The 24,304-nt window shown below is 42.6% G+C and overlaps 1 protein-coding gene and 1 long non-coding RNA gene across 3 annotated transcripts in view; one reads left to right on the top strand and one right to left on the bottom strand.

Moving 5' to 3' along the window:
- Positions 1 to 844: 844 nt before the first annotated feature.
- On the bottom strand, positions 845 to 8,307 carry LOC125635354 (general transcription factor IIE subunit 1). The gene is made up of 4 exons (XM_048846955.2): positions 7,710 to 8,307; positions 5,454 to 5,655; positions 3,598 to 3,827; positions 845 to 2,092 (listed from the first exon to the last, which is right to left on the bottom strand). The coding sequence occupies exons 1-4, from the start codon at positions 8,155 to 8,157 to the stop codon at positions 1,704 to 1,706; spliced, it is 1,269 nt and encodes a 422-aa protein (XP_048702912.1). The 5' UTR covers positions 8,158 to 8,307; the 3' UTR covers positions 845 to 1,703.
- Positions 8,308 to 19,959: 11,652 nt separating this feature from the next.
- Positions 19,960 to 24,304, top strand: part of LOC125635859 (uncharacterized) — a 257,290-nt gene continuing 252,945 nt past the window's right edge. For both annotated transcript variants that reach the window (XR_012668156.1, XR_007356402.2), the window contains exon 1: positions 19,960 to 20,403. This is a non-coding gene — a long non-coding RNA (uncharacterized LOC125635859). The remainder of the gene's footprint in view (positions 20,404 to 24,304) is intronic.

Below are 24,304 nucleotides of genomic sequence, written 5' to 3'. Positions count from 1 at the left end.
TTGGAGATTTTTTTTTTTTTTAACATATGCTCCAGGAATTATGGGTAAATTCTGTGGCCTGTGTTGTACAGGAAGTCAGACTGGATGATTGCAATAGTCCCTTCTGGCCTTGGACTATGAATGATGTCATTTCCTATGGATTTCAGAGTAGCAGCTGTGGTAGTCTGTATACGCAAAAAGAAAAGGAGTACTTGTGGCACCTTAAAGACTAACATTTATTTGAGCATAAGCTTTCATGAGCTACAGCCCACGTCCTCGAACCCACTTCTTCTCCAGGACTTCAGCTCACACTTTACCCTGAGATTTTTTAAATTTCTCCCCATCCCAAAAGGGATCAGTTGCAGAGCACTTGGTAATCTCTCTTAACTGTGTGGGTTTGTTTGTTTGGACAGTTTTGCTAATCCAGACAATTTTCTTTTTAAATTATCTGTCAAGCTGTTATGACTGTTCATTGCTTTGATTTCAAGTATTAGTATTAACTCTAGAAAGAGAAATCTGGGAGCAGGGATTTGTTGCAGGGACATCCCTTTGTGATTGTTCTGTCTGCCATTAATACTCCACCTCAGTAGAAGCATACACTCCAGAAGAATTGTTGGACACATTGGCATGAAGGAGTTACAGCAACAATGAGTTTAACTTGCTTATCAAGAAAGGGAAATTAATCTAACGTTGCCTTGGCAGGGAGATGGATTACATGACCTGTTAGATCTTTTAATATTTAGGTTCTGACTGTCACTTGGTTTTAGGCATATATTTTAGCACTCAGACAATTGTGTCCTGTTGCAATTTATTTATTGATCAAACAGGATGATTCCTGCTTCTAAAGTAATTAAAGCATTACATTTTGTCTTTTCATTACAATACTTAGCATATTAAGCAAAAGTGAGTACAATACTTAGCATATTAAACAAAATTTAGGACTGTTTCACAAACAGGAACTATATGGAAACAAAAACAATTTAAATACACTAGATCAGGGGTGGGCAAACTACAACCCATGGGACCCTCATGCCCGGCTCCTGAGCCCCTGCTGTTCCCCCTCCTGCGCAGCCTCAGCTCACTGCACCACCAGCGCCATGCTCTGGGTGGGGGGGCTGCAGAGCCTGGCCTGAGCCGGTGCTCTGTGCGCGGTAAGGGGGCAGGTGGGTTGGACAGAGGGCAAGGGAGTTCATGGAGTAGTTGGGGGGGGGGGTGGAGAGGAGTCAGGGAGGTCAGAGGGCCGGAATAGGGTTTTGAATGGAGGCAGGGGTCCTGGTGGGACAGTCAGGAAGTGGGGGTGTGGATGGGGCAGGGATTCCGGGGGGGGGCAGTCAGGAAGGAAAGGGAGGGTTGGATGGTGCAGCGGTGGGGGAGGAGCAGTCGTCAGGCCACGCCCCTCCTCCCCTAACCGGCCCTCCATACAACTTTTGAAACCCAATGCCGCCCTCAGGCCAAAAAGTTTGCCTGCCCCTGCTCTAGACTGAAACCAACCAAGGTTATCTGCAACATCTTCACTTTGTTGCTTTAGAGAAATAACATGAGCAAAAAATAAATAGCAAGCTCTCCAAGGAGCAGATTCAGACCTCACCACCACCTTCACAAAAATATCCTGAACTTTACATTTGTTTCACCCGACAACTACTGTAGGTTAAGCTACAGAAAGAACTTCGCAGAACATCTAAACTTACACGAGTGGTATAACAACTGCTTTTTAATTCATGCATTTACTCAAAGACAGACTGGAACATTTCTTGTCCCACCTTGATGTAAACTTCTCTCTCTTCATCTGTCATAAATGACACTAGCTCTGGATTGTCACTAACTTCACTGTACAAGTGGGCCTGTCCAGCAACCATTACTGTCGGATCCAGTGTTTCCTGCTCCTCTTGTTCCAAGTCACTCCCTGCTGCTTTAACTACCACAGGTTTTGCATGTTTGGCGTCCTCCTCTGATTCACTGGTGTCACTTTCTGACTCATGCAGTTTGTTTTTGGCACGAGGAGGGGGATGCCCTGTGCCAGAGGAAGACTTAGATTCATGGATGAGAAGGGTCCTTATTACTTCATTATCAGTAACAGCCTCCTTAACACAGTCATCCGTTTCTTTGGACATTTCTGTTCCCAAAAACAAGAGAGCATCAAATAAGCCACAAGCAATTAACATGTAAACAGACCAGTAATTTTCCACTTGAACAATCCTATTTAAGTTTGACAATTGCAATCAAAGGATTATAAGACATCTTTCACAAGCGAATGAAATGAGTGTTTTCCTGTTCATTTATAAGCAGGGTATATGAAGTGTATTAAAATAGGATGGAAAGAGATGGACAGTAAATGCACCTCCAGCTCTCCTTTAAAATATATAGAGAGCCATCTCAGCTGTAGTTATTGTATCTGATATTGAGCATACCTGTTTCAATGGTTTTCTAGACATGGCACCCTGGTTCTTCTGTAATTCAGCACCAGATGTATCAGTTAGGAAATAAAATTAGATTTGTGTTTGAAATATAGCTTCTTACTTAAGTTACAGAAGCAGCATTGAGCCACTGAAGATATTTTTTGTAGTTGCATCTGGCACTTTATATAACTTACTCCTCTACTGAAGAATTCTGAACAAGATCATATTTGATTAAACTGACCTACTTTAATGGTTTGTTCTGTTGTTAATACTGGTTTCCTGTTTATCAGTAGACTGGACCCCCAGCCTTATATACAGAATATTCCTTTAAACCTTTGGATCTTTGTTCATAAATCTAATCCAAACTTCATGTTCAGCTATTGGAGTCCGAGGCCAGCGTTTTCATAAGTGACTAGTGAATAAGGTCTCTCTCAACTTGGTGCCCAAAAAGCACCCAGTTTTCAAAGGGGAGTGCTCAGCACTTTTTGAAAGTTAGTACACTTTAAAGTGTCTAAGTGAACATGCTGAATCACTACTAGCATTTGAAAAATCTTGCTCTGTATAGATTTATATTTGTAAAGGCCAGAAGGAACTAGTATCAATTAATCTTACTTCCTATATATCACAGGTCATAATGTCTGATTGAGCTAGAATGTATCTTTTAGAAAGATACCCAATCTTGTTTTAAAGGCTTCAAGGAATGAAAAATCCATCTCGTTCCTTGGCAAGATGTTCAAATGGTTAGTTACCCTGTTAATACACCTTATTTCCAGCTTGAATTTATCTAGCTTCAGCTTCCAGCTATTGAATCTTGTCAAGCTTTTGTCTGCTTGATTAAAGAGCCCTCTACTAGCAGAAGTCTCCCTACACAGGTACTTGTACAGATATAAATATCCCTAAAGAAGCATTCAGTTTCCTGCTCTTCCCAGATTGAGAAGAGCTTTACAAAGATGTGTTGTTACATAGAATACATCATTCAAGAAGACATTTTAAAATATAAGGCTACTAAAAGACTGGGATTTTCCAGGATTTGGTGCATAAAGCAAGGTTCTTAAATCTGTATTTAGGTCCCTACATGAGGACAGTTTTCATAAGTGCTGAGCATCCACCAGCTACTAATGTGGGGGTGAGGAGAGAATTAATTACAGTACATTCCTAACGAGACAGCCATATCAACACATGACCATACATTCAAATCTTAGGTTCTCAAACTTTGTCTTACCAATATTGGAATCAGTTGCATTTGAAGATGCTCCTTGTACAGTACTTTCGGACATCCATATAGGATGTTCTTTAGTCACTTTTTCCTTCCCTTTCTTCTTTGGCTCAGACTCTTGGAAATCAATGACCAAGTTTTGAACATACATATTACTGACAGATGAATTCTTGTTGGCCCATTTCTCAAGATGGATACTGGAGTCCAGGATGCTTGAACATACCCTCTGTTCAAAGCTGAAGGAAAAAAGTTTAATTCTTGCTTGCAGAGAGTCACTCTCCCAAAACCTCAGGGTATTTAAAAGTCTTCCCCCCCCCCACCCCCGCCACACACACAAAAACACACCACCACCTCATCTCTCTATCAAGGAAACTGACACAAGATTAATTTCAGTTTGGCCAGCTACACTGTATCTTGAGATAAAATTATCTCCTCCCCAACCCATGATTAACGTGTGGTTCTGAGCTGTTAATAGCTGCATACCCTTTTCTAGAATACATTTTAGGATCAAGTGTATTGTCAGGATTAATGTCATGGTTTTCACAGGACAGTAGAGAGCAAAGAGAACGAGAGAGTAGCCAAAAGTAGTACTGAGAGAAATATAAAACTTTTAAGAAGCAAGAAATTCTTCCCAATGTGGAAAAAAAATCTTTGAGTTTGAGGGGTAAATACACACATTTAATAATTGGGAGTTTTTAGAGTGCCATATACTACAGATATGCCAAACATAACACAGTTCTGTACGTTAAGCAGTTATGGTAAAAAAAAAACCAAACAGGCACAATACAAGACAAATAGAGTAGAAAGAGCCATGAAACTAGAACATTGCACAGAAAAGGATTTTAGGTTTTCTTATTTATTATTTTCTATGCATGGAACTTTGCACATATTAAGCAAGAAGTAGTTTCAGTGAAGCATTAAAGAGACTCCAGTCTAGACTTCGTGAAAGGATGACAAAGTTTAGAGGAGACAAAGGAGTTGTTGGGCAGGTGTGCAAGAAGATTCAAAGTTCTCTGTCTCCATCCCTATTTGTAAGCGAGTAAGAAGTAAAAAGCAGTAGTCTACGAGGAAGTGTTAGGAAAGCCTGCCAATGAGTAGTTTGGGGGGCTGGAACTTTGGAAGTGTAGAGAAAGAAGCAGTAAGATGTGCTTGACGGCCTGGGAGTGCAGGAAAGGAGGCAGAGGAGAATCAAAAGTGACATCAAGGCTGAGAGCTTGGGTAATAGGAAGGATTAAGAAATGAGGCAAGGACAGGGCTTAAGTGAGAAAGTTAAAAAACAAAACAAAAAACAAACCTGTCAACAAGGCAGATCTAGGAGTCACTGGTAATGGTATCAATGATGAGGAAATTGAGACAGGTGGGTGGCTGAAGGGGATTAAGGTTAGTAGTGGAAGGAGTTAGGAGCAAGAGAGCAGATAACTGGGTTGGAGATAATAGGAGAAGGAAGAGATTGGCATGAAAAATAAGATGACAGGGAGGGAAAGAAGCAAAGGAGAGCCTAGCAAATTGTGTCAATTCTAATTTTTTAAGTAGTTAGCAGGATCTTAGGCAGATACAGAGAGAAGTAGGCTGTTAGTTTTAAGGAAAGCACAGTGAAGAAAAGGTGCCAATGTTTAGATGCGCAGGAGTCAGAACTAAAATTGTTTATGTAAAAATAGGCCTTAGTGGCCTTTTGAAAGACAATTCGTGATTCTAGTCAACATGATTTTACCTCACCACCTTGGGCCACTTTTTGTCCTCCACTTAAATGGGAAGAAAGATTTACAAGTTTAGCTTAAATTATGCTCTGGAAGAAGTGAGCCAGAAAACATTTGGTTTTCCATAAGTTATAACTTGGATTGAGAAGGGATTTCTCTTCATACCTTTCTGATAGCTCTGGAATTTCTGTTGGCTGAGGTTCAAGCAAATCATGTGGTAGAACAACATCTTCAGTCTCGCGCAGTAGTGCGAAGATGGGTTCAATCTGTTCGTTAAATTTTGCTAGCAAGGTTCGAGCATCTCGTTTGGGAAGCGCAGAGGCATCCTCCTCCACTTCAGCATTGCAGTAGGTGCAGCGGAAAGTCTCTGCAACATCACCCCCATTGGAAATTCACAGGTTAGTAAAAGATGCAAAAATTCAGCAGTGATCTTTGCCAAGGAACCTGCTCCCCCAGTGAATAAGACTTTTGAAGAACAACTCAGTTCCTTGCTACAACCATTTATGCTGCTTGAAGGGACACAATCAACTCGAAATCTTTCAGAGTGGTAGCCATGTTAGTCTGTATCAGCAAAAAAAACCCGAGGATTACTTGTGGCACCTTAGAGACTAACAAATTTATTTTGGCATAAGCTTTTGTGGGCTAAAACACGTCGGAGAACACTTCAACCTCCCTGGTCACTCAATTTCAGACCTAAAAGTCACAATTCTCCAACAAAAAAACTTCAAAAACAGACTCCAATGAGAAACTGCAGAATTGGAATTAATTTGCAAACTGGACACCATTAAATTAGGCTTGAATAAAGACGAGGAGTGGATGATGGGTCATTACACAAAGTAAAAACTATTTCCCCATGCTAATTCTTTTTCCACCTACTGTTACTTACACCTTCTTGTCAACTGTTTGAAATGGGCCATCGTGATTATCACTACAAAAGGTTTTTTTCTCCTGCTGATAATAGCCCACCTTAATTAATTGGTCTCATTACAGTTGATATGGCAACACCCATTTTTTCATGTTCTCTCTGTATATGTATCTTCCTACTGTATTTTCCTCTGCATGCATCCGATGAAGTGGGTTTAGCCCACGAAAGCTTATGCCCAAATAACAGATTTCAAGTTAGAGATGAACAAATTTACTTTAAAAAAAAATGGTTAAAAAGCAGTTGCTGATACTGTTCCTGCCTCTGAATCCTGGGGAACACTGAGAATTTTACAATCACATTTGCCTCTGATTTTGACACACCTGTTGTATGAAAGATCCACACAAACAGACTACCACAGGAAAGAGAAATTGTGCATTTGGCAACATCTTCTGTATAGTCAATTCCTTCTCTCTAATGTCTTATACTTGTTCATTCAGCTTAGACATAACATGGAACAAGAGGTAAAATATTTTCAGGCAGATTTGATGTTTAAATTGACAGTGTCCTTTTAAACACAATGGTGCTATTTCTAGCTGAATCCTGCAGTAAAAACCAGTACCTCTACCTCAATGAACCTGTTTGAAGTGTTCAGTTCTACTCTGAAAAGCTACTCTGTAAAAGTGTCACCATCAGCAGCTTCCATGTTTATTGTTTCAATGATTACAGATCAAATTTGCTCAGTTTACAAGCCAAGAAGGATTTTGCCAGCGTGCAGCCCTGCAAACTCCCCTTACAATCTCAAAATCAAGCTTTGCTCGTTCTTTCTGGGTCATTCATCCTTATCAGCTACCCAGATGTTTATAGTGTAGGTGTCAACTGCTATTGCACCATACCTCACAATGCCTTGTCCAGTGAATCTGAAATGCAACTTCTGGTTCAGTTGGCTTGAAGAGGAGGCAGAAACTCCTGAGTTGTAATGCCAACTCAGCTCCTGACTTGCTATGTGCCTTTGGGAAGACACTGAACCTCTATGTCTCAGTTGCCCTATTTGTAGAATGGGGAAGCTTATACCTCCCCCTCTGGTGTTAGGAGAATTAGTTAATGTTTGTTAAAACAATTTGAAATACTGTATTTTATTAATATTTTATGGCATCTTGCCTCAGGATCTTCATGCATTTATAACCATTAAATTAATTTAACCTCAAAACACCCAGGTGAAATGGGCAACTTACTTGTATTTTACAGGTGAGGAAATTAAAGACAACATAAAACTTGGTTAAACTACTTGGCCAAGGTCAAACAGCAAGTCCATAGCAGAGCTGAGACTAAAATCTGAATCCTAGGACTGCATCTTAGCTACAGGAATACCCTTCCTCTTCACCACAGGTCATTCTAAAAGCCCAGTTATTTCCTTCTACTTTTTTTTAGGGCAAATGTCCAAAAACAAAACCCAACCAACCTGGTTCTATTACAAAATGTGCACAGGTGCAGACACATCTAATGCTGCCAACAATTTCCTGAAGGATGAGAGCAAATGAGCAGCCTAGTTGGCATACCTGTGAATATGTCAAACAGCTGATTTACTTCCAGGTCCGTGTAAGTGCTGAAGCAGGATGGACACTTGAAGGAGGACCTGGTGGTTGAATCCCGCTCATCTGCTTCTATCTTCCGGCGCACATGATCCAGTTTGTACTTCACCACGTCCACCAGCAACTTGTAGTTGATGTAATAGTAGTTGTGCCTTGTACTCTTCCCATTGGGCCCTGTTTCAACCCGCATGCGCAGCTTGACAAATTTATCTGCCTTGAGTGTGTTGAGGACAGTGCGCAACTGTTTGCGTTCATACTTGAGCAGTAGCAACAAGTCATCCTCCTTCACACAGGGATATCGGATCAATAAGTCAAGGACCAGTGAGTACTCTACCCCATAGAAGCCACGCACCATGTATTTGGCCAGCCGTTTCAGTGCTGCAGGGACTTCGGTAATAACATCTTGATCTTCCATCAGTAACTAAACTGTGTCAGAAAGAGGAGCGTTAGTATATGTAACACCGACAGACCCCAGTCGTTGGTGGGCGGGATCGAACTTGGGGCCTCAGTGCATGAGCCTCTAGAGCAGTGGTTCTCAACTGTGGTCCACCGTTTGTTCAGGGAAAGCCCCTGGTGCACCGGGACGGTTTGTTTACCTGCTGCGTCTGCAGGTTCGGCTGATCGCCACTCCCACTTGCCACGGTTTGCCGCTCCAGGCCAATGGGGGCTGCTGGAAGGGCGGCCAGCACATCCCTCAGCCCACGCTGCTTCCGGCACCTGGAGCAGCGAACTGCAGCCAGTGGGAGCCACCATTGGCCAAACCTGCAGACGCGGCAGGTAAACAAACCAGCCTGGTGCGCCAGGGGCTTTCCCTGAGCAAACGGTGGACCAGAGTTGAGAACCACTGCTCTACAGCATGAACTAAAAGCCATATGGCTGTTAGCTAAGGATGTAGAGCAAACCCAATCTCTCTCTCTCTCTCTAAATGGTCTCAGTACCACTAGATAGGCCAGAACACCACACCCAGGAGGTTTGTGGGTTACATATACAGCCTACGCAACGTTAAGTGCTTTGTGAATGTTTGGATAGCTCGGATTTGTTCTAAAGCAGGTCATCTGCAGTGCTGCTCTTTCAAAAGGAGTCTGAGTCTGCATCTGAATTCTGTGCAATCGTTATTAGGTTCTGATCAACCCCACCACATCTGGATATTAAAGCTTATTGAATGCTTTTGGGCCGAGCTGTGTATTAGTGAGTGTCCATACAACAGATGGACCCTGCTGGGTAAGAGCCTACAGAAGAAAGCAAGGGAGAAGGCGTTAGAGGAAGCTTGTGGAGTTTTTCTTACAGTTTTCCCTTGAGCTATCTCCTCTGGGGGTGGACATGGGGTTAGGAGGAGGACAGGATGCTTTGTTTGGTTTCTAAAGGTCACCCACCCCACCTTTAAGACCACCATTTTCTTTCAGCTTGGCTTGTAGATCACATCAAATTGGAATTCAGGTTGTAAGTGAACATCTCATGTCTTGTGCTGGAACTTACTGTGTGCAAGGTTAGTGAGAAATCTCTGCAAGTGTCATGTGATCTCTTACAGTTGCCAACCCTCCCGGTTTTGCCGGGAGTCTCCCAGAATCGGGCTTAATCTTCCGGGAGGCCACTGAAGCCAATCCGGGACATTTTAAACTGATAAAAGTCTGGTGGCACAGCAGGGCTAAGGCAGGCTCCCTACCTGCCCTGGCCCTGCACTGCATCTGAGAGCGGCTAGCATGTCCGGTCCCTAGGAAAGGAGGTCTCCGCGCACTGCCCCTGCCCACAGATGCCGCCCCTGCAGCTCCTGTTGGCCGCGGTTCCCGGCCAATGGGAGCTGTGGAATCAGTTCTGGGGGAAGGGGCAGCACGTGGAGCCACTTGCCCGCCCCCCCCCCCCCACACACACACACCTAGGGGCCGGACATGCCAGCCACTTCCAGGAGTGGCGTGGAGCCAGGGCAGGCAGGGAGCCTGCCTTAGCCCTGCTGCACTGCCAACTGGGAGCCACCTGAGGTAAGCGCCCCCCCTCACCTCCTCACATACCCCAACCCCCTGCCCTGAGCCCCTTCCTGGAGCCAGCACCCCACACCCCCTCATGCACTCCAACCCCCTGCCCCAGGTCAGAACCCCCTCCCATAGCCAAACTCCCTCCCAGAGCCTGCACCCCAACCTCCTGCCCCAGGCTCAGCCCAGAGTCCCCTCCCACACTCCAAACCCCTTGGCCCCAGCCCAGAGCCTGCATCCCAACTCCTTGTCCCATCCCGGTGAAAGTGAGTGAGGGTTGGAGAGAGCAAATGAAGGAGGGAGGGGGGATGGAGTAAGCAGGGGCAGGGCCTCATGGAAGGGGTGGGACAAGGATGTTTGTGTGATTACACAGTTGGCAACCCTAGATCTCTTGTATTAATGAATAAAATAGTTTAACATACCTCATGACACCATTCCAAGGGATAAACACAAGAGGGCAGCATTGAGATTGAACTATAAGTCTTAATTTGGCATTTCCCATCTTCTAAATGCTTGACTTCTGTCCAGATTGCAATGGTCCCCAAGGGAATGAGTGTTCAGCAACCCAGAAGAGTCAGAGCACAGAGGGGTTAGACCTAGTCCAGCCTTCCCCCAAAATACCCATGTAGACCGGGTGCAGTGTAAGAGTGTTCCATTGGCCCATAGCTACCAAGGAATATTCCTTTTGACAGGAATGTTCCCTGGTGGGATGATGTGACTGGTTTCCAGCCCTTGTACATGGCACAGATTTGGGGCCTTTGTCACAAAATCAGTCCTGTTAGTTAAAATTTATGCTCATACTCTCTAATTCAGATATTATAACCGTTAGCGATAATGAAGGTTATCAGGGAAAAATCTGTTCCCTGGCTACGGCCCAAAGAAAGCAGACATTTTGATTCAATATGTCCAGGTTGAGTAGTATCCTGTAACATTTTACACAGCATTTTTTATTCAGCACACTCTCCAAAATATATACATAAAGCACCACTGAACTAGAGGGCCATGTCCTCTGGGGTGGAGGCCACCTGCCAACGACAGCACAAGATGGGTGGCTGAGTGGGAGGATGGTCTGTTGAATGACACTGAGAAAACCTTCTCTTGCAAAATGCATCATATACTCTCCAATGTCCACATGGAGCTCCAGTTTTTAGGGCCTGGCCAGAATACTTCCCACAGCAAACTGCATGGAGCTCAGTCTATCTGCCTTGAAGATGAACAGCTGATCTAATCCTGCCTACGTTTGAACTGGTCGCTAAATATCTCAAAATGTTGTGCTTGGACCACTCTGCCACCTCTTCAGCATGGCTTAGAAGCCCCACTGCTGTTTCTCTTTCATTGTCTTTATATATCAGATTCTCTTTCCACAGCAAATGCTTCTGCCAAACACTCTCCCCTTCAAGCCCCTTCTAGTAATTCTCATTTTACATATATCCTGATAACATCCCTGTCCTGCACACTCTGTGAAAGGCAGCATAGCTAGGCTACTGACAGGAATAGTCTCCCCTGTGCACTGCTACCCCAAGCTGCAGCAGGCACCAACTAATAGACTTTGCACCGTAATAATTTACTTAACCATTAAAATGTAGACAATGCATTGTCCCCCTGTGAGGTAATTCAATAACGTTACGTCCATTTTATAGATAGGGAGTCAGAGAAGTTAAGAGACTTGCCCAGGGTCACCCAGGAATTTAGTGGCAGAACCAGGAGTAGAACCCAGGAGCCCTATTCTCCTGCTGCAGGAGACAAGTACCTGCTAGTGTGCCGCATGGGAGAGGTGTGTAATTGAGGGTGGTAGAAGGTAAGGTCCCAGGTCTCCTGAATACCATTCTCCTTGCAAAGTGCTCCCTCCCACCCTTCCTGGCAAGTCATTGAGACATCAGTTTTTGTCACCTCATGACTATCCTGCTCCATGTCAGCCCCACTGACTGAGGCCATAAAGTCAGGGGCGAGAGAGGAGTGGCTCAGCCACTCCTCTGTTCCCATCCTTAGCTTGTTCAATGCTGCTTTGACACAACACATTATGGCAGCTTGCTGGACAGTGTAGTACCAACACCCCCTTTCTCCTCATCGAAGTTTCCTTCCCTTAAAACTACCTCTAGTAACATACTCCTGCATAAAATAATTTCATTGGTCTGACAGTTGGCCCACATATTTGTTAGGTGGTGAACTCTTTCCCACACACCTCTCCAAGTCATTACATGGGAGTGACTGTAAACTAGATGCTAGCTTTGCATTAAGCAAGAGGGCTATGGGATGGATACTCACACAGGGGAGTCAGATCAGTATCTCCATTTGAGAGACAGAAATAAAGATACAGAGATTAAGTGACCCGATTGGATGCACTGTAGTCTGGTAGCAGAGATCTGGACTTAGCTGCTGGGAGCCATAGTTTCTGGTCTTGCCTCTAACACAGATTTCTTTTAGAGGAACAGCCGTGTTAGTCTGTATTCGCAAAAAGAAAAGGAGTACTTGTGGCACCTTGAGACTAGGGGCAAATCTCTGAGCTGCTTGGAGGCAGAGCCCTATTGACTTCAATGTGGATCCATTTACATTCAGTAATTTGCAGGATCAGCATCCCAAGTCCCCATGCGAGGAAGCCAGGTACATTTGCAGCTTCTTGAACAAGTGTGACTTCAGTTTTTTTTTAAATAGTTGTTCTTAAACAATTGTATCAATTAAAAAACTGATTGACTTCAGCCTTGGCCCTAACCATTGTTAAATCAGATTTGGTTTCAGCAGAATGAGCTCTCTCTCTCTATAAAGCATTATTTAAAATGGCCTAGTAGACACTGCACAGAACTTTCAATTTTCAAACAAATGCAAAACCAATTTAATTTCTATTAAGGCAAGATGCTTTGCACCTGGAAAGCGCTTCCATCCCACAGCTCCAAAGCCACCTCATAGACAGGAGTGGGAACAAACCCTCCCACCCCAGCCTGAGACATCACTTGCCAGTATTAGTAAGAAATAGACAAACTCCATTAGATCATAGGCAACTTAATCAAGTTGTAAGGATGCTAACTAGCTTGACTTCCTTGGGAAAAGCCTCAGATAAAGAATGTAGAAATTACCCTCAGAGCTTTTTTGCTTACAGGAGGCTTACATAAGGTTACTTATCAAATTGGTAGAGAATTATCAAAGCAGAATTCAAGTTACACAGTATGTGTGGCAGAATTTTAAAAAGCCAGTTGCTTAAAGTTAATTTCTTACCACAGCTATTAAGAAATAAAGTAAAAACTGTCTTACAATCATTTTATCAGTGAGAGTTTGATCAATTTATACATTTTAGAAATACTAAAATGCTGGGGTTTATTATACCAAAACCTTTAATAAGTCTTAAACAATCAACCCCCTTGCAATTGAATTAAACCCCTCGTTATTACCTCTCTGGGAGCATACAGGACCAACTTTCCCTAGAAAGTTTCTGATTTAATTTTGCAGCATATATAAGCCTTTTCCAAGGGCTCAGAGCCAACCCTCACCCAAGCTTAACTCTTTGCCACCCTCTCCCTGGGCCTGTCAATGATGAGTCCCAGCTGATAGCCATCTGGAAGAAGAAACACTCAAAGTGATTCTCTAGCACCAGAATGAAATCAACATTTAAATTACACCATGCAAATATTATTGCTAAACAAACACACCCAGAGCAGACAAGGGATTGAAATGATTATGGTTATTTGTTGCAATCAAAAAGTAGCCTTTTTAATTAGCTGTTCTGTAGAAGATTAAAGCTATGAGCAAAATTAATTCAGCAATGTGGAAAAGAACTAATGGGTATGTGGAATTACTAAACTCATTTCTATTATCTATTTCCTCAAGATGATAGTAACTCTCTTTCAGTGTGTATAAACTAAACCCAAGCCCTTTTACTTGGTTGCACAACAGATCCTTAGCCTTACCTGTTTTAACTTGCATTTAGAAGGTTTCATAACCACAGCAGCTTGCAAATATATATGCGGTTTGAGTATATTCTGCAGAAGAGAGAATGGAACTCCTATGTGTCATCAACCTATTTATGTATACTAGTATTTTTCATCTTTGGAGCCCTTCGCAAATATTAAGGAGTTAATCCGCACAACATCTCCATGACATAGGGAAGCAAGTGGGTAGTATAATCTCCCATTTATAGATGGGGAAATTGAGGTAGAAAAATTAAGACAAGGCCAGAGAGGGTGTCAGAGCCAGGATTAGAATACTGCAGAGCCTAACTCCAAGTTCCATCCTTTGATCATCAGACAACACATCTCCTACACATATGTGCTCATATCTGTTCCTGTATGTGGAGACGAGAGGTTGTCCATAGGAGCTCCACACTCACATGACACATATTGCCAGTTCCTCACCACAAATCTGTTTTCCCCTACACTGAGGCTCTGTTCCTGCAAACTGCCTGGCATGGGGGCACCCTGTGTGCCTGCAGAGCCCCACTAAAATCAATGGAGCAGCTTGTAGGATCAAGGGCCAAGGAGCCTGAGCCTGTGAAACATTGGGTGCCAGAATTCAGGGAGAGACAGACAAGGCAGAGGAGGTCATATATTTTACTGGACCAACTTCTGTTGGTGAGAGAGACAAGCTTTCACCAAGAGAAGTTGGTCCAATAAAAGATATGACCTCCCCTGCCTTGTCTCTCTCATATCCTGGGACCAACATGGCTACAACAACACTATAAACAAAATTAATGGTGCAAATCTCACTCCCTTCAGTGAGAGTTCAAGGCACTGAGCACATGGAGGGATGAGGTCCAAGAGGAATACGCAAATTGGAAACTACAGTAAATGTTTGTTCTGCAAACCAGAAACTGAGAGAAGAGGAACTAATTTAAGTTTACCAAGTGAATGGCCCACCTTGATTATCATACACATTGTAAGGAGAGTGATCACTTTAGATAAGCTATTACCAGCAGGAGAATGGGGTGGGGAGAAGTATTTTTTCATGCTTTGTGTGTATAAAAAGATCTTCTACACTTTCCACAGTAGGCATCCGATGAAGTGAGCTGTAGCTCACGAAAGCTTTTGCTCAAATAAATTGGTTAGTCGCTAAGGTGCCACAAGTACTCCTTTTCTTTTTGCGAATACAGACTAACACGGCTGTTACTCTGAAACCTGCTGCAACAATGTAATGCTCAATCATGGGGCAAGGGTCACAGCATTCTTTAACCCTATTAAATGTGAATCTAGATCTGGTGAATACTCCAGTACAACAGAGGAATGTAACAGATAAGAATGACTCCAGTATTTCAACTCCAATAGTCCGAAAATAAAAATGGAATTTAGATTTCTAAATATTTGTACAAGTAAACGCAGTTGATTTACCCCTCAAAAATCATTTTAGGACAGGGAATATAATACACTCAGTTAACTGTGTTTTGGTTAAATTAGAACAAATCAAATAGCGAGAATGTTACTGCCATTGCATGAGGACTTTGAAGATACAAACAACTGTACAGATCAAGTTTAACCTGAGCCTTGGGAATTTTTACACTTAATAATACCTAGCACTTATATGGCACTTTCCAACTTCAAAGCATTTTGACCATTCACCAATCTTATCTTCAAATAGTCCTCAGTCAATGGGGAGAAGGAGGCTAGATCATAAGAAAACATTAAATGGCTTTCTAAAATAAGTAGTATTGTGACCTGGCTTATAACATTCTCATCATCAAATAAAATTGTTCAGGAGCATGAAATCACACAAATCTGAGCAAGTTGTGATCAATAAAATGAGTTTTCAGAGGTGGATACAATTGATCTCCACAACACTGATGAGATGGTTGCTCAGTCAGGCAATTTCACTGGTAATAAGGTTAGCAGAGAATTTGATATGACATTATTTTGCTTACCTATCACCCTTTTCATTGGTTTTATACTGTGTAATTAGAGAGAGTAAAAGTGAGACCTGTAATCAGGGTTAAAATAAGGTGTGGATTGCACTGGATTTCCCAATATACATAGCCAAGACACAGCCTCTAGGGCAGAGGTGGGCAAACTACGGCCCGTGGGCCACATCTGGCCTGCGGGACCGTCCTGCCTGGCCCGAGCTCCTGGCTCGGGAGGCTGTCCCCTCTCCCCCACAGCCATGCTGTCACGCGGCAAAATGCTCTGGGCTGCGGGGGTGCAGAGCCCGTCCTGACCCAGTGCTCTGTGCTGCGCGGCACGGCTGCCTGTCCTGGTGCAGCTGCACGGCCAGCCACCAGTGCTCCAGGCAGTGCGGTAAGGGGGCAGGGAGCGGGGAGGTCGGATAGAGGGCAGGGGAGTTCGGGGGGTGGTCAGGGGCATGTGTAGGGGTCAGGACGGTCAGAGGGAGGGGAATGGGGGTTGAATGGGGGCAGGGGTTCGGGGGGGGCAGTCAGGAAGGAGAGGGGAGGTTGAATGGACTGGTGGGGGGCAGTTAGGGGAAGGGGGCAGTTAGGGGCAAGGGATCCGGGGCAGTCAGGGAGAAGGGGTGGTTGGATGGGGCAGGGGTCCGGGGGGCAGTCAGGAAGGAGGAGGGGTTGGATGGGGCAGCGGGGGGCAGTTAGGGGCAGGGAGTCCGGGGGCAGTCAGGGGACCAAGAGCATTGGGGGTGGATGGGGCAGAGGTCCCTGGGGGGCCTTCAGGGAACAGGGGAGGTTGGATGGGGCAAGAGTCCCGGGGGGGGGCCATCAGGGGCGAGAAGTGGGGGCATCGGATAGGGGGCAGAAGCCGGGCAATGCCTGGCTGTTTGGGGAGGCATAGCCTCCCCTAACTGGTCCTCCATACAATTTCAGAAACCCGATGCAACCATCAGGCCAAAAAGTTTCCTGCCCCTGCTCTGGGGCGTTCTGTTTTCATGCTAACGTTCTATCATAATGCTCTGGAATATAACCCTCACTGAAAAATAGGAGTTAGAGACCAGAATAGACAAATGCATTTTTCCTCACTTCAAACCCACGTAAGCATGGTTTGAAAGTTCATCTGGAAAATTATGGCATCTGCATTGCACAGAGGAGACATAACCAATGAAAAATATAGAATGGAAAATGGAGCAGACACAGAGTGAAAAACAAATTAAGTGACTGAAGAATAGAGCAGAGAGTGACAATTAATAAAAACAATAAGTACATTGGGTCACATACTGGTCACTGGTCTGGTGGCACATTGAAGCTGTAGGAGAGCCACAAGAAGCTGGGCAAATACAGTACGTTGGACACCAGCACAGGTGCAGCAAAAGGCCAGCGTAAGTGGTCCCTGGGGCTGCTCTAACTTACACTAGTGTCCACAGTGTCTCCTGGTCTTGAAAGAAGACTCTTAGTAGCACAAATGTGGTTTAAAGTAACTTTTGCCCCACCCTACCTCCCCCTGAGACGCGACTTCTGTACTGAATCTCTCAGAAAGCATGGCACAGAAGCTGCCCTACTCTGTATATTACATCCAAAAAACTATGTTAAAGAATTGCTTGCAAAGCACTTGAAAGATAGAAAATGCCAGAATTAAGTTTCTTGTGCAACAATAATGTGGCCCACTTGTACCTATGCATTAAGATAGTCTTTGATTACATAGTCACATATTTTTTCCACAGGTGCCCTGCCTCATTTAGTGCACAGCACAGGCCTGTGCTGGGAATGAATAATGGTTGTGTAGTGAAGGAAAGTGTTGTGTGTAGGACCCATGCCTCATTTGCAGAAATTGGAAGGTGTGTAGTGGATCAGACAAGGAATTGCAGGAAGAGAAAGGAAGGTCTCATGGTTTTGCAGTTGAATTCTGCCCTTGTGAATCTGATTCTACCTCTGCCTGTATCAGAATTCCTATATGATTCTGGGTAGGTCACATAAACCAGGTTTTTCCACAGATGGCCACTAAAATTCTGTGTTCCTCATTTTCTGGGTGTCCAACTCGATATTTTGGCTTTTGATTTGCAGAAGTACTGAGCACTGACAGCTGCAACTGAAGGCAAGGGGAGCTATGCTTTGAGTGTATAAAGTGTTAGATAATGCTAAGTACTCTGAAAAATCAGGTCCTAAGTGTCTCCAATTGGCCACCCCAAAATTAGGGGGTATTTTTTACCTTAATCAGTGTACCTTGGTTCACCATCTGTAAAACAGGGATATTCCCTACTCATTTTACAGAGGTGTTGTGAAAATAAGTTAGTGTTTGTGAAGAACTCAGATACCAAAGGAAAAAAGTCCATGAAGACATTAATAATCCTCTCTGCAGAATAATCTATCTATCTATCCTATCTGCAGAATAATCCTATCAGCAGTAAATAAAGCTTGGGGCTACATATTAAACAATGAGGAGAAAACATAATATTGAAAACCTGCTCACCATCCAGCCTGTGCACTGAATTGCACAAGTCTGGTGCAAAAATAGTATGTGATCATGTAATTAAAGACTATATCATAATGGATATGTGCTGTGGATTTAAAGACCGCAATCCTGATGATGCTCTATATCAAGGATGATGATGTTCTGTATCAATATGAAAAAACAAAATCATCATCATCACATGGAACAAATTTTTACTGTTTTTTAACTTAGGAAATTACATAGAAAGCTAAATTAGATGAACATTAAGGTTGCAAAGTCAAGCACTCAAATGTAAGGAAATGCCAAAATTAAAGTTGCCCGTGCAACCTTAATTAGATTCTTTGTCCACATGTATTATGACAGTCTTCAATTATATCCTCACACACTATTTTTCCCACTGGACCCTTGCTTTATTGACTTATTTTTTTTTATGTAGCATAACAAAAAGGCCACCCATCCATAGACTTTGACCACCCTGCCAGTTGTTTAAAATTACAGAACCAAAAATGCAATTCAGGCAGCTCGCCCCTTGTAAGAAGTAGCAGCTTGGAATTAAATACAAAATTCAAATCATACATCAGCTTATACCTCAAGCCTCCTGGCTCTCTTCGAAAGGCAGGTGAAATAAATGAGTCCTGCAGCATAACATGATGCATCCGATGAAGTGAGCTGTAGCTCACGAAAGCTTATGCTCAAATAAATTGGTTAGTCTCTAAGGTGCCACAAGTACTCCTTTTCTTTTTGCAGCATAACTTGAAAGTCAACAAATCCAGGCTATTTTGCACAAGAGGCAGCCACAGTACTTGTTAAGGGGACACTTGATAAAACTAAAAGAGCTGCTTGGGTAATTTAGAGCACACACAAAGAAGTACTGTCCTACTTTATGCAGAATATTGTAAATGAATTGCATTCACTACTGATGATGATAGGATGCCTTACCTGGATGGTTTTTTGGTTGGTTTTTTTGAAGGACAGGCTAATTGAGGGACCGATATTTACTCCACAAGTAGTCCTAATTACCTTAATGGTACCAACTCCTGAATTAGGGTGTGGATTATGGAGTAGTATAAAATCTGTTTTTTTAATGCCATGAAATGTAACATTTGATTACCTTTGTTTAGGTAAAGTGGTTCATGTGAACCATAGCACTGTACCATTATTCAGGTATGTTGTGGGTCATGTATACATGTTTATGTCCATGTGGGAATAAAGACCTTACTCCACTATGCTCAAGTCTTAGTAAAAACAGGTTAAAGATTAAACTCAAATCAAACTTGTTTACAATCAGATTAAAGAAAGAACCCAAAGATAATCGTGAATTACAAAAATCCCACATACTGAATGATGTGTTGCTGGTTGCTTACTTGTTAACATTTTTTGATTAGGTACAGAATTAAAGAAATTCTCTCACTGCTTTTGTTCAGGTCAATTGAGTTAAGTAGTTATATACTTATTTTACCCTAAGCTCAAGTGGGGACTACAGTGTAGTGAGAGATTTTTGCCTTGAAAGTTTTGAAAAAAGGCTTGCAGAAAAACCTTGAAAGGGGGTTTAAATTTGTAAATTTTTTCTCAATTGGACATAAAAAGAGTGATGACAGTATCAGGACACTTTAGTGTGCATAAAATAGTAATTAGTTTTAAAATTAAGGCTTAAAATAAATAAAAATTAATAGTTTAAATTTATAAAATCCAATATAGAGGACCAAAATGGCAGATACAGGGAAAGATCACCTAGAACTTTTTAGGAACTCCTAGAACCCAAGATGGTGCCAGGGAGAAGTAGTCACATGTAGGTACACATGAGTTAGAAAGCAGGTAGCTGATTGGCTAAGAGAATGTCACCCTACTGAAAGAGCAACCAATCAGAGACTGAGAAAATATCATGCCACTGAAAGGCAACCAATCAGAGCTGAGCAGGGTAGACTGGAAAGTGTATATAAGGGCAACAGCCACTAGACTGAATTCCTAATGGTTTGAGACCTTCAAGAAGAACAGAAGCTGCAAGACTTCTACCCGAGAAGAGGGTTCTTAGGCAGCTTTGGGTAGACTCTTGTGAGGCTTTGGGAAGGGGTTGCTTTGGGGTTCTGAAGAACCACCACTTACAAGGGGCATCAAGACGTAGCAAGCAAAACAAGCTGGATTTTGGGTGGAGTCTTGTGAGAGTTTGGCGGGGGGTTGCTTTGGGGTTCCAGAAAGAGACTGCCTGCTAGAAGCCTCAAGAAGCAGCAGTTGCAGCAGCAAAAGAACCCTGAGGTTGCCTTGGCAATGGTTGCTATAGCAACCAAACCAACAGCCTCTGCCAGCAGCAGTTCTGTAGCTGTTGCTCCCTGCCATAATCAGCACTGGTGTCGTGTACCATCTGGGAGGAACAGCAGTGAGACAGAGCAAAAGGACCTTGAGGGCTCAAGAGCTACAGAGGGAATAATAGAAGTAAGTGTAAATCCCCATCTATTATTAAGGAATGTATGGGTGCATCTGTCAACAAAGCTGGATGCCTGTGTCTGAGTGAGCTTTCCCCTACCCATCCTGTGACAAGACTGAGCGGGGACATACCTTTTCAAGTACGTAAAAGGTTGTGACAAGGAGGAGGGATAAAAATTGTTCTCCTTAACCTGAGAACAGGACAAGAAGCAATGGGCTTAAATTGCAGCACAGATGGTTTAGGTTGGACATTAGGAAAAATTTCCTGACAGGGTGGTGAAGCACTGGAATAAATTGCCTAGGGAGGCTGTGAAATCTCCATCAGTAGAAATTTTTAAGAGCAGGTTTGACAAACACCTGTCAGGGATGGTCTAGATCAGGAGCGGCCAACCTGAGCCTGAGAAGGAGCCAGAATTTACCAGTGTACATTGCCAAAGAGCCACAGTAATACGTCAGCAACTTCCACACCCCGCTCCCAGCGCCTCCCACCCACCAGCAGCCCTGCCGATCAGCTGTTTTGTGGCGTGCAGGAGGCTCTGGTGGGGACGGGGAGGAGCGAGGGTATGGCAGACTCAGGGGAAGGGGTGGAGTGGGGGCAGAGCCTGTGACAGAACCAGGGATTGAGCAGTGAGCACCCCCCGGCACATTGGAAAGTTAGTACCTGTAGCCCCAGCCCCGGAGTCAGTGCCTGTACAAGGAGCCGTGTATTAACTTCTGAAGAGTCGCACGTGGCTCTGGAGCCACAGGTTGGCCACCCCTGATCTAGATAATACTTAGTCCAGTCCCCTGCACTCATGGATGGACTAAGTGACCTCTTGAGGTCCCTTCCAGTCCTATGATTTTATGATCAGCCCTCACAGAATGTTAATGTACATATTAATGTAGACAGTTGTTAGGTATTAAATTGTTAGTGTTACATGTTAAATGTGACTGTCTTAAGTGAATGATTACATTGCTATACATTATATAGTCTGTGTCTTTGTGTGCTGCACTGTGTATTTGAATGTAATTCTATTATGTTTTATGTTTGATGCATTCTTTCTTTAGTAAATTTCCTGTAACTTCTTACGTTTTTTTTTAAATATTTGTTTTCAAAGAATTTCTACTTGTGTACCAATCCTTGAGCAGAAAGTGGTATCTGTGTCCTTTCAAGGATCAAGACTAGCTTGCTCTGGTGAGCCCTCTCCAGGTCAGAGACAAGCCCCCTGGGAAAACCCTAGCAATTCCTTTAGGGCCACAACCTTGCTTTCCCTTTGTCAGATACATTTGTAGGTAATTTAATTGGCTTCTAAACTCCTGTTTAGCTCAGGGACCAGGGCCTAGGAGTCTTGAGTCCTATTCTCATTCCCAGTTCTTCCCTCACCGCCTCTCAGTAACTTACCTAGGCTCCCCTAAATGTGCACGTCACACTTTGCCTAACTGTAAATTGGGTATGAGACTTGCTTCACTACAGGCTGAGGTTTAAGTTTATAAAGTGCTTCAGTATCCTCAGGTGAAAAGCTCTCTGTAAGAGGGAATCAATTTTGTTGGTTATTGTGGGGCTGAGGGATTCATGGCATTTCAGTCTCTCATCAACTTGCAACCCAGTTTGCTGAAGGGTGATGACAATGGCCAATTTTTAAAAAGCCACCATTCTTTTCATACCAATGTTTAAAAAGAACCAATGTTCTAATGCATGAATATTAAGTATTGTAAAATTTAAGTTTCATTATTAAACCTATGCAATGGTAAAATAGAAACTAATTTGTCCCTCACGCTGCTGTTGGACAGTTAACTCAATGGACACTCCCACTGTTAAGTTCTGCACTGATGTTTGTAATAAGAGTTAACTAACTTTTCCAACACACACAATCTTCCCTCTTGACTTCCCAGATTGCTAAAAGTAACAAAATTACTAGATTTTTATTTACTACTATGAAGGGAAGGCTGTGCTTGCTGTTTTATATAGCCACTTTTTTCCACAGATTCGAAGGCCAGAATGGACAATTTTGATCTAGTCTGTCCTCCTGAACAAAACAGGCCCCAGAACTTCCTTAATATAATTCCTAGAGCATATCTTTTAGTAGAACATCTCATCTTGATTTAAAAATGGTCAGTGATGGAGAATCGACCACAACCGTTGGTAAATTGTTCCAATGGTTAATTACTAATTGTAAAAAAAGTATGCCTAATCTTTCATTTGAGGAGAATCTGGAAAAGAAAATTACACAGGTGCCAAGTATTCAGCATTACTGCTGACTTGATGACTAATTTAAAATGTTTAATGTAGCTGTTTTAGTTTGTCTATTAATGTTACTACATTTTATTTTAATGTCTCAGGCAAAACAGTGATTTTGTGACAGCCTCAAAGCTGGTAGGACACCTGAAGCCCCTTTGATTTATCCAGATACGGATAGTAGGAAAAAATAATTTTGTATACCATCAGGAAGGGACAGAAGAATGCCACTTTGCTCATATGACAGGCATGAACTGCTCAGCTTTGTAGCTACTCACCATAACACTATCTACAACATAAATTAAATTTAAGAGGCTGTGGGTATAAGTCAAAAAACACACTTGGTCCTACAAGCTTAATGTATGGAGGTGGAGAATAGGCACTAATCCCAGGTATAATCAATGACACATACTCCACACATCTGAGTTTTATTAATTCCCTTCTTGGAATCCTGCAAAGCAAGTAATCAACTTTAGTTATGTAAAATTTTCCCGTGCCAGTCATGTAGGATAACTATGGATGTAAATGGATGCTTGGTTTAAGTATTAGAGCCAGGCAAAGTTTTTCAGCACACAGTAAATTTGCCAAAAAATACATTTTTGGGGGGCACTGAAACTATTTGCAAAACTGGATTGATTTGGACCAGTGGTTTTGGCTGATCTTTACACACACATTTAAATAGACTTTGGGCACATCCTTTAGCAGTTTAAGGAAAGATTAACACTTTTTTTATTTAACCCTCAGTAAATAAAATTACTAAAATTCACAGGTGTCAGAGTAACAGCCATGTTAGTCTGTATTCGCAAAAAGAAAATGAGTACTTGTGGCACCTTAGAGACTAACCAATTTATTTGAGCATAAGCTTGATTTTTTTTAAGATAGGCTGGCTGCTTAAGTGGTCCCTGTGACAGACCCTAAGGCAGGTTCCAGCCTCTTCTAGGAGCATATGGGGGAGTGTAGGGAGAGTGGTCTAGGAAAGAGATGTCATTTTTATATAGTTTTAGCAAACTGATTGGGATGGATTTTTTCCCATTTGACAAGTTTTTTAAAAACAAATTATTAAAATAGAAAACTAGTTTCTTTTCTGAATGCATTAAAATTGCTGGAGACACTTAGTCTATCCTTTCCAAAGGAATGTTCCTTAAAGCACACAACAGTAGTGTTGTGAAGACTACACTTCACACTAGAGTGAAGACTACAACTTAAACCTCACTTTTTAGGAATATTTTTGGCCATTGAATACAAAACATTGGTCTTCCCACACCATTAGAATACTGTCTAGTCTTTCCCACATTTGTATACACATTCCCTTTAACACTTATGTTTAAACAGGGCACTTGTTTAAAAAGAAAAATCCCTGAAATGACAGTTGGCGCTTTATATGTTAAGCGAACGTTGCCTCTGTTTGGATGCAATTAAAACCTACTGAGTAGTCCCCTAAACCATTTTAATAATATATCCTGTTATAAACTGTTAAACCCTAATTTGTTTTATAGTTTGAGAATAGAAACCAGAAAGTTTATAATAGTAGTAATCGCTTAACAGTTTGGTATACATGGTCTTCATCTTTATTAACTGTTGCAATATCAATAGTCCCCCCCCCCCAAATTAAAATCAATGTTAAACTTCCATTTCTATGTGAGACTGTGGTTCTCTGAAACTTCTAAGATAGTATCAGGTGGGTGGGGGAAAAGC

The sequence above is a fragment of the Caretta caretta genome, chromosome 4, assembly GCF_965140235.1.
Source record: "Caretta caretta isolate rCarCar2 chromosome 4, rCarCar1.hap1, whole genome shotgun sequence".
Classification (NCBI taxonomy): domain Eukaryota; kingdom Metazoa; phylum Chordata; order Testudines; family Cheloniidae; genus Caretta; species Caretta caretta.
The sequence above is the reverse complement of the archived record's forward strand: the minus strand, read 5'-3'. Positions and strand labels throughout refer to the sequence as shown.